General features: G+C 51.9%; 1 protein-coding gene across 1 annotated transcript; it reads left to right on the forward strand.

Annotated features, from left to right (window-relative positions):
* Window positions 1-397: 397 nt before the first annotated feature.
* On the forward strand, window positions 398-10,469 carry Scn2b (sodium voltage-gated channel beta subunit 2). The gene is made up of 4 exons (XM_050156441.1): window positions 398-648; window positions 8,120-8,286; window positions 8,561-8,771; window positions 9,306-10,469. The coding sequence occupies exons 1-4, from the start codon at window positions 579-581 to the stop codon at window positions 9,503-9,505; spliced, it is 648 nt and encodes a 215-aa protein (XP_050012398.1). The 5' UTR covers window positions 398-578; the 3' UTR covers window positions 9,506-10,469.
* The last annotated feature ends 6 nt before the right edge of the window (window positions 10,470-10,475 follow it).

Consider the following 10,475-nt stretch of genomic DNA (forward strand, 5'->3'; position numbering starts at 1 on the left):
CCCTCCCTCCCTCCCTCCCTCCCTCCCTCCCTCCCTTCCTCCCTTCTCCCCTTCTCCCCTTTTCTTGAAAGAGTCTTGCTCTGAAGCCTAGGCTAGCTTCGAACTCAGAGCAACCCTGTCTCTGCTCCCCTGCTGCTAGGATTAAAGGCATGTACCATCTCGCCTAGATTTCTCTCACAAATTTCAAAATCTAAAAATCATTTCAAGTGCTGTAGAAAGGCAAGGTTTGATTTAGTTCTGAGTTTGGAGGGTAAAAATTTCTGGCAACTGAATTTCTTCCAGGAATATCTTTTTTATGCCCTCCCACCTGCGTTTTGAAATCCACCAACCACAATATTTACTCCAGTCCCCTTTTTTTCTCCCTTTCCCTTACACACCACCCCCCTCTCTTTTTAGCAGCCACACACAAGTCGGCCATATTAGAGAGATGGAAATAAAGCTTCCTTAATGTTGTATATGTCTTTGAAGTACATCAGTGCATTTTCTTTCTTAGCTTCTAACCATTCCTCCCTTGTGGTCCTTGGTCCCTCAATCACCCTCTCCCATAGCCCACCCGCCTAACATCACAGTCTCTGAAAATGCACAGGGATGCCTGGCTACCTCGCCCTGCCTTCAGTCTCACGGGGCTCAGTCTGTTTTTCACTTTGGGTAAGTTAGAACCACATCTGCATGCTCCTAAGGGTCAGAAGCGCAGCTGCAGCTGAAAGAGGAGGGGGCAGGGGGCAGGAGGGAAGGAGGAGTGTGAGCATTTCCCTCTGTGTCCTTGGGACCAGGCGTGCTGGGGACCTGGGACTTAGCTGGGATTCAGGATGCTGGGCTACTCGGTCACAGAAATGTTGACTAGCGGATGATTGTTGCTTGGGGATGGAAATGGTCAAAATAATCAGGAGGTGTTTTTTTCTTCGGATTTCCCCCTAAGTGGACCTGTGTGGGGGTGGGGCAGAGCTAGGCTGTTCTGCATTCTCTTCGGGGATTTTCCTCTTCGTTTTGTTATTATTATTATTCATTATTAGCATAATTTTCATTTTCAGCTACTTCTGATGAGAGCTCTTAGGGGTTGCCGGTTTACTTAAAACGTCTCTTTTGTGAGCCTTGTTCCCTGGAGTCCGGTGGATTTAAAGGGTTAGGAGAGTGTCTTCTGGAGAGTTGGGGGCAGAAAGTTGGGTCTGTCCCACCAGTTTGTTGGGATGTGTGTGGGAGGAACTGAGGGTGAGGCGTGAGGATGGGCTTCAGGATGGGGGAGAGACGCTAGAAAAGCCGCTGTTGGGGCAGGCACCCCGGCGTGAACCGGATGGAACGGAGGAGAGGTCAGGTGTTCAGGATCCAGGAAAAAGGAGACTAATAGAAATGGAGCCTATGGATGAACAAGGTGTGGTACTTCAACACCAGTCTCAGAACAGAGACCCCTTGTCATATGGCCTTAAAGTCAGTTTCATATTTGAACTCCCAGAGACTTCATACTAGGCAGGCAGGTGGGCTAGGCTATTTGTAAACCCCCCCCCCCATGAGAAAAGGTCTCACTGTGTAGCCATGGTTGTCCTCCTCTTGGTCTTTCGGTGATTCTCCTGCTTCTGTCTCCTGAGTGCTGGGAGTATAGACAAGTGCCACCATGCTAGGCTCTAAACCTGCTTTTTTTGTTTTGTTTTGTTTTGTTTTTCAAGGCAGAGTTTCTTTGTACAGCCCTGGCCGTTCTGAAACTTGCTTTGTAGACCAGGCTGGCCTTGTACGCACAAAGTTCCGTCTGCCTCTGCCTCCTGAGGGCTGGGATTAAAGGTGAGCACCACTACCACCTGACTTAAACCTGCCTTATAGACAGTTTTATTCTTACCTGCCTTATAGACAGTTTGATTCTTATTCTTAAAATTCCCTCAGCAGGGGCTGGAGAGATGGCTCAGAGGTTAAGAGCACTGAATGCTCTTTCAGAGGTCCGGAGTTCAATTCCCAGCAACGACATGGTGGTAACATACAACCATCTGTAATTCGATTAGGTTCCCTCTTCTGGCATTCAGACAGAACACTGTATACATAACAAATAAATTCAAAAAAAAAAAAAGAAAGAAAGAAACAACACCTATAAAATTTCCTCAGCAGTGCCTGAGGGTCCAGTCAAAAGATTGTAGGTGGTCATCTTCCCAATCACAAATGTCTCTCTCTGGTAGCCTGCAAGATAAGGATCTAACATCTTCCTTCTTGTGAAGCTGAACCTAAGTTTAAAGTTATCTTTGTTCTTTGCTTCACAACCATGGGTAAGATGTTACCCACCCTGAACATCACTGTCCTGTGGAGACTGTTTCATGCTTGGTGAGCTTGTGACCTGACACATAGCAGGGTCCCACAGTGACGGTATCTTTCTGGATGCTTCCCCTGAGCCATGGCATGACGTGTCTTCTTTAGCTCTCAAGCAGTTATCTGAGGTAGACGCTGTGATTCTATTCATGTTCCAAGGCGGAAACAGAAGCATGGGGAAGTTAAGTAACTCATCCAGTCAGGTCATGTGACTGGCATAAGGGAGCTGAGATTTGAACTCCCACGTGACTGACCTAGCACATTCTTTTGACACTGAGTTCTACTGCCCCCAACCTTCAGGAAACGATACTGCTCTGTTAGTATTAATTGGTAGACGAATCTCAAGTGCAGGCTAAAAGAGGTGGGGATGTGAGCAGTACACACACACACACACACACACACACACAAACACACACACAAACACACACACACACACACAGCCACAGCTGGAGGCCAAGGTCTCCTCTCAGGAGTCAGCCTCCTGCTAGATGGAGTTTGTCTACCACAGCCATACCTAAGTCAACGAGGCCAGGGGCCCTGGCAACAGGACCAGCTGACCTGGGCTTGAGGGAAATGCATGGATGAAGAGGTCTGTGCACCAGGGCTGTAAGGGGCAGTGGGAAGAAGTGGGTATTTCAACAGGCCTATGAGAGTGGAGACCTTGATCTTGAAGCTGCGGGGAGGCATACCTCTGCCAGCTCGTACTCTGGGCAATGGAACTTGTGTGGCTGTGGTAGCACAGATTACCAGATTACCGGGATGGAGGGATGTCACGGGTGTTAGGAAAGGTGGAGCATCAGAGGAGGGACATGCGGGGATGACTGTAAAGGTGGCAAGCAGCTTTCTCATGACCAAAGTTCACAGTGTTTCTCATCAGTCGCTGACCTGGCCATCAAAAAGTCTGGGCTATATTAGAGGGAGCGTAGAGAGGGGAGTGTGGTCCTTACTCAGTCTGGCCACACATATTTGCAGCTACAGGTGGGACCTAGGTGTGGAGGTGAATTCCTCTTTCCTACCCCCAACCCCAGCAACAACATTTAACGGAGCACTCATTGTGTACTGTATGCCTTTCTAAGTGCAGGGATGCCAACAGGAGTAAGGGGTTGCCCAGGGCCTCTTGAGAGACACAGCCACACAAATAACAGCAACTCAGCATTGCATGTGTTGGAAGAGTGTCAGGTCTAATGATAATGCCAGGAGTCACCTCTCGCTAAAGGCTGTGTACCGGGCGCTGTGCCGAGCTCTGCACATAGAGCACGTCAGAACTGTCACAGTAGCTTCCGTAGTGTTGGTATCCCCTGTATTACAGATTACATTGCAGCACTGGAAGGTTGATGGTCTTGCCTAAGCTCATATCAAGATCTCTAGAGTCCCAGTCTTGATCACTCTTCCGCTCGGCCTCCAAGTCAGTGGAAGAAATAGGAACTTGACTGGGGAGAGAACCAGACACCGGGGAGGATGTCACCCAAGCTGGGCCTTATGAATGGGGCTTGGGGTTTATGTGGAAGAACTCTAGGGAGGAGGATGGACGAACTTCCCAACCTAAAGCAAAAACGTGGACAGGGGCCTCGTGGAGGGGAAGGAAGAGGAAAATCAGAGTGTTGGGGTCACTGGGTCACGTGGAGGGAGGGGATCTGGCAGGAGAGGTAGCTGCAGTGTGCAGCTGGGGCCATCTGGAAGCTTGCACCCCATGCCAGAACTCAGCCCTAAAAGCAGCAGGAGGTAGGGAACATGGGTACAGCTGATGCTGGCTGCCCAGGGACCTGGGCAGGAGAGTGAGCACAAGGGCGGGAGAGGACGTGGGGTTCATGTCACATTTGTCTGGGAGGCAGGGGCTGCCCCACAGAACAGTTCCTCCTCCTCCTCCTCCTTCCTTCCCTTTTCCTTTTTTTTTTTTTTTCTCCTCAAGAATAAAACTTAGAGACTGCTTTAGGGCTAGAAGGAGGAGTAACGGGAATTTACTTCCAGATTTTAGAAGTGACGGTGTTTGGCAGAAGAGCCCAGTTTCAGGCTCTCTGCAGGATGGGCCAGGGAGGACAGTTGATGGTCAGGGCCTGAAGGACCCAGCTGGGTCAGTCCTGGGTTGTCACACCCTTACACACCCCTTTTCCCATGACCTTCGTTTTGTGAGTTGGTAATCACAGGACCTAGACCTCAGACCTGGTCCCAAATAGGAATTAGGAAAGTCATGGATTCCCACTGTGGAGTGAGTTCCTTAATCGAACACCGTCTGCTACACATTAGGGCCACTTGGAATGACAATAACATCCCCAACCTGCTCGACTCCTCACCTCAGCCCTTTCTGGAACCAGGCAGCGTGGATTCAGGTTCTAGTTTCATAACCTCCTGGCAGTGAACTAGGGCTAGCCGCTTGATTTCTCTGTGCCCCATTTCTCCATCTGAAAGCGACCGGCGATAGATAACGCTTGCCAGTTATGACGTACTCGGCCAGGTAGCTATGGAAAGCCGAGCCGACGGCAGCGCTGTTGGCGCTTATGATGAAGAGCCTTTCAGTGGGCCTGGATCAGTCTACTTTCCAGAAGCACCGGGCTCTATTGAGCTCTGACATTGACCAATACTTTCCTGAACATAGTGAGAGCCTAAACTGATGGGAGATTGGAACCCCTGAGAGTCTCATGAGGTCTTGGGCTGAATCTTGGATCAGCGGGTGAGAGTCATCTTCCTAGCTTCAGCTTGTCCCTGTTCTCAGAGTGTCTTTTGTCCCCTGTCCTCACAGTAAAAGGACGGCAGTTGATCTACAACCCTGGAGGTTCCCCTAGTTCCGACTTTCTTTAGTTTGGGGCCGGCTCCGGGGTTTCTTCTCTGATGGTGTGACTCGATAATTGACCTCTCCGGCCACTAGAGGGCACACGAATTCCATCTCGTGCCTCTTGCAGGGCACACGCAGGGGGAATCCGCATTGCACCTTTCTCTGTCTCCTGGCACCAGCCTGGAAAACGCCTCTGACTCCCTATAACTTTGCCGCTGCCATAGTGGCATGGTGGCTTCTTCTAGATGAGACGATGAAGGGATAAGTCAATCAGACATTCAAGTTCAACTGCTAGGGCAGGACAGGTTGGAGAGGGCGGACTTTGCCGAGCTAGTTCGTTTCAGCGCCTTTGAGGGGGACGGGAAGCCCTTTTCGAGGGAGGGACCGGAGAGGTTGGGATGTCCAGAATAGGAGGTAAACTCAGGACAAACCTCCATCAGTTCTTTCCCTCAGATTTCCCAGCCTCTGCAGAGTCGGGGCGGTGTTAATATTTTCTGCACACCTCCTCCTCGCCTGGCACCGAGCCAGGTACTTTGAGGCTGGATATGAAAGTGCAAGAGCCGCTGGAGCTGGGCTCCGTCCCTCCTTGGGAGGAACCCCATTAGCCTCCCCAGCTAATGTTCCCCTTATGAGCATTTCCATGCTCAGCTAGAGTCATTGGCCCTGCAGGTGAGGTCCATAGGTCTACCCCCCATTCGGGCTTTGGAGGAACCGTCCCAGCCAGCAGTCCAGAACCTCCTGTTCTTAAGTTCTGAGCTTTGCGGGGTTGGCCTGAGCAAGCAGAAGAACGCTCTGGGCAGGCTTAGCTTCACAGCCTGAGGGCTGTGGTACTTGTGTCTGGGAATGAGGCCTGGTTCCTTAGCAAGATCTGAAGGAAATCCAAGGGGATCTGTCTCCAAGTTACTCTGAGGTCTAGAGATCTCTCACCCACCCACCATGCCCTGCTCTCTTTCTGTCCCTCAAACGGAACTTAAGGAGAATGAGGTTAATAGCAGCCGCCATTTGCTGAGCCACCAGGCAACAGTGTCCGGAGTTAGGTTTTCTGGAGGAGGGGGCTGAGGCATGGGGAGGTGAAGGAGTCTGCCTACATTTCTTACAGTTGATTGAGGCTAGAGCTGGAATAGAATCCAAGTGGAACCAAGGTGTGTGTGTGTGTGGGGGGGCATGCTTCTGCCCGAATCTGTAGCTGTAAATTTCACTCAGCTGGCCACACTCCACCCTTAAACTACCCAGAATCATCCCAACTCCTGTGCTCTGGCCCCCCGACTGGATCCTCACCCAACTCTGATGTCAGATTTTACCATGCCCTGGCTTGTTTTGTCTCAGATGTGTGAAGAAGGTCAATCCCCGCCACGAGGATGTGGCCCTTGATAGTCCTAAAGGGGCTCGTTCCTTCTCTTGCATTAGAGGCTTCCTGAATGTCACTTTCTCGGGGCCTTGTTCCCTGACCTTCCTGAATAAAACAACTGCCCTCTGCCATACGTTAGTCCTTACAGTCCACGTCATGTAATGCTCCAGACAAACACATTCCTATTGTTGATATATGCCCCCTCACCAGAATACAAGTCCCACAGTGTAGTGACTCTGCTTCCTACTAGCAACTGCCAGGGCCTGAGACTATACACCCGGCATACAGTAGATTTGCTAGCACGAATGAAGGCTGGGAATGTGGCTCAGTCGGGAAAGTGCCTGCCGACCACGCATGAAGTCTTGTATTTGATCTCCAGCAGGAAATAAACTGGGTGGGATGGCACACCCCTGGAATGCAAGCACTCAGGAACTGAGGTAGGCAAGTCAGAAGTTCAAGGCCACCCTTAGCTATGGAGCCACACACACCCCAACCCTGCAAAAACAAAACAAAACAAAAAACCCACAACCCCCCCAAACCCCACAAAAACAAAAAAGCAAAGCAACACAACAATAACAACAAATCCAGAACAACAACAACAACATCAACAACATCAAAACCAGCACAAAAAAACAAAAAATGACGAAATCAGAAATGAACATGACTGAGGGAGTGATGGTGACGGCCACTGCTGGGTCTGACCTGGGCAATTGCTCTACCTTTGCGCGACTCCCAGCCCTGTTAATACTAAATTAATTTTTCAGAGTGAAATTTTAACAGTCTTGGATGAGGATCTTGGAATTAAGGTCAGGGCTAATCTGAGGCAGCCTGGGTCCACCTGAGGAGATATTTTCAGCCCGTGAAAATACAAGTCTCTGTGACGGCTGGGCCGTAGGCAGCTCACCTGTCTTCCTTAAGCTCTCCTCTGCTTAGAGTACCCTACCTAGTGGCACTTTTCTGACTAGCAGCACCCAGGCCCTGACCTGAGTCTGGTGCCTCAGACAGGACCTCAAAGAAATTTCTGTTTTTACCCTGACACCTGCCAACTCGAACCTGCTTTTTGCTGTCGTGTGTCCAGGCCGACATTTTCCAAAGGCGAGCTCATCCTCTAGGCCAATCAGCAGGTCCTTAGAGTGACACCTCTTCTCCTGGGACTCCTTGTCCCTCCTGTGTGCCCTCTTTCTTGTCTGAGAGAGCCTGGGGATGACCAGACGCCTGTGCTGGGCTCGGCGAGAGGGAGGCTTTCCCAGCCTTCACCAAGCTTTAGCTGCCTGCCCCACAGGGACAATGATGCTTCCGCTGGCAGAGGGGCTCTAGCACAGTCAAGATGACCAGAAGTATCTGGAGAACAAGGGGAAACCAAGGCAAGCCCAGTGAAACCTCTTATTTGGCAGGGAAATGGCATTAGGGTAGGTAGAGGCAAGTAGGGAGTCTGCTCACAGTACCTTAGAAAAGGTTGAGGCCATTTGACTCTCCATGGCCTGGTAGACTATTTGATGGCTCTCCTCTGTACCTGTTCTGCCCCCCTCCTCCTGATGACCACATCTGGTGCCCCTCATGGTCTTTGTCTTCCCAACAGCAGCTGTTCACCCTGCCAGTGCCCCCCAAGGCCACTGTTCTACCCCTCTCTATCCCCCCCCCCCGGATTATAGAGGGGTTGCAACCCTCCAGCCCTGTCTCCCAGCATCTTCACGAGATTATGGTTTTGTCTGCAGTGCCCCCAGGACGGAGCATGGAAGTCACAGTCCCCACCACTCTCAGTGTCCTCAATGGGTCCGACACCCGCCTGCCCTGTACCTTCAACTCCTGCTACACGGTGAACCACAAGCAGTTCTCTCTAAACTGGACTTACCAGGAATGTAGCAATTGCTCAGAGGAGATGGTAAGTCCCAGTGGTGGAGGAAGTGGGGGGAAGCAAGAGCCCCAAAGCATGAAGCCCAACACTTCCATCCCCACATCTGCCCTAGACCAGGGCCTCAGAGGACTCTGGGTAGGATGTCTGACACAGAGGGCATGACGTCACCACAACTGAGTGGCCCTTTTGAGGCTAAACCCCCTTTCTTCATGGGAGTCGGATGTGTCCCTATGATCCTCACAGCCCCTTGCTCAATCATCTGCCCCTGCTATTCCCCCCACCCCATCCCCCGACACCCCAGTTCCTCCAGTTCCGAATGAAGATTATTAACCTCAAGCTGGAGCGCTTTGGAGACCGTGTAGAGTTCTCCGGGAACCCCAGTAAGTATGACGTGTCGGTGACCCTGAAAAACGTGCAGCTGGAAGACGAAGGCATCTACAACTGCTACATCACCAACCCACCGGACCGCCACCGTGGCCATGGCAAGATCTACCTGCAGGTCCTTCTGGAAGGTAAGGGGGGCTGGGCTGCTGAAAGACACTGACCCTTCTCCCCAGCTTCGGCACTTCAGGGAGAGACTGGCAGCCCGTCTCATCTCCAGGTGCTTGTACTGGTGGAAGGCCTCCATGTCTTCTCTCTGGCCTTGAGGGAACAAGCCAACCACAATCATAGCCCTTAGCAATAACAGCAGATTTCGTAGGCTTGACCTCTTTTCCTCCACAGAGCCCATGGAGACAGGAGCTATTATGCCCATTGTATGGACGAGGAAACTGGGGTTCGAGCATATCATACAATCCCTAACTCCTACAATCAAATTTGGGTCTGATCTCAAAGTCCACGACCCTGAATACTCTATTCTGGGGATGGATATTGAGGAAGCTTGGCGGTAGGGAGGGATGCTTAGCCATCAGTGGTCTAGGTTGCTTTGATTTTGACTAATGCCCTGTCCGTGAAGATGAGTCAAATCAGAGTCCCTCATATTTTGGGGGAGCAGGGGAGACAGGACATCTTCTCCCCAGCTCTACGGCTCTGCTTCTTTTCCTCAGTGCCCCCAGAGCGGGACTCCACGGTGGCGGTCATTGTGGGTGCCTCAGTGGGGGGCTTCTTGGCTGTGGTCATCTTGGTGCTGATGGTGGTCAAGTGCGTGAGGAGGAAAAAGGAGCAGAAGCTGAGCACGGATGACCTGAAGACTGAGGAGGAGGGCAAGACGGACGGTGAGGGCAACTTGGAAGATGGTGCCAAGTAACCGCAGCCCGCCCCGACGCCCCTCCCTGTGTCCTGTGTCCTCACACTCTCTGCCCTGTACAGTGTGACCCTGCCTGCTCTCTCTTGGTGTGCTTCTCTCAAACAGGACCCCAGATCGGCCTGGGGCCTCACTTCCCATCCCCCCACCACCCATACCAAGGGTGACCTCCCTCCCTTTCATCTGAAAACTGCCTTGGTGTCTGAGATATGCGAGCCCTGGGGAAGCAGAGAAGGGTTCTAGCCTGTCAGTCTTTGCGGAAGAAAGACCAAGTGTGTGGTCCCAAAGATGGGAAGGCGCGGGAGGGCAGTGGGAGAAGAGGCTGGCTGCCCATCTTGTCTATGGTTTGGTTTGATGGTGGTTTAAACTGTGGGGGTAGCAGTGTGGATGTACGCGGGGAGGGTGTCCTGTGCTGACCAGAGGCACCATGGGAATGACTCATGGTGGCTTTGCTGTGTTCCTCTGGCTACTCCCAGCACAGAACAACCATCAGGCAGGGGATGAAGGTGGGGTCCTGCCATTTGTGGGGGCATTTTTAAAAATGTATTTAAAGTCAAGTGCATTTCGAGGGCACTCAAGGAAAGCTGGGGCTGGGGCATTCCTGGACACGAGCCTTGGCCCAGAGAACTTGGCTCTGGCCTCATTTCCATCACTAGCTGTTCCCAGGGAGACTCTGGTTCTCTGTTGACTACTGCTCTCTTGGGGATGCTGCAGAAGCATTGCTGAAAAAGCAGCATCAGGCAAGATCATGCCCCACCCTAGGGACCCCCAGCAGGATCATGCCCCACCCTAGGGCCCCCAGCAGGATCATGCCCCATCCTAGGGACCCCCCAGCAGGATCATGCCCCACCCTAGGGACCCCCAGCAGAATCATGTCCCATCCTAGGGACCCCCCAGCAGGATCATGTCCCATCCTAGGGACCCCCCAGCAGGATCATGCCCTACCCTAGGGACCCCCCAGCAGGATCATGCC

The sequence above is a fragment of the Alexandromys fortis genome, unplaced genomic scaffold (assembly GCF_014885135.2).
Source record: "Alexandromys fortis isolate MF-2015 unplaced genomic scaffold, M_Fortis_MF-2015_v1.1 scaffold_89, whole genome shotgun sequence".
NCBI classification, from domain to species: Eukaryota; Metazoa; Chordata; class Mammalia; order Rodentia; family Cricetidae; genus Alexandromys; species Alexandromys fortis.

Bases quoted from the DNA above. Each gene is read 5' to 3' on its own strand.
- Scn2b (XM_050156441.1), top strand. From the start codon at position 579: ATGCACAGGGATGCCTGGCTACCTCGCCCTGCCTTCAGTCTCACGGGG. The intron at 8,287-8,560 runs GTAAGTCCCAGT...CCGACACCCCAG, and splicing joins GCAATTGCTCAGAGGAGATG to TTCCTCCAGTTCCGAATGAA. The intron at 8,772-9,305 runs GTAAGGGGGGCT...TCTTTTCCTCAG, and splicing joins CCTGCAGGTCCTTCTGGAAG to TGCCCCCAGAGCGGGACTCC.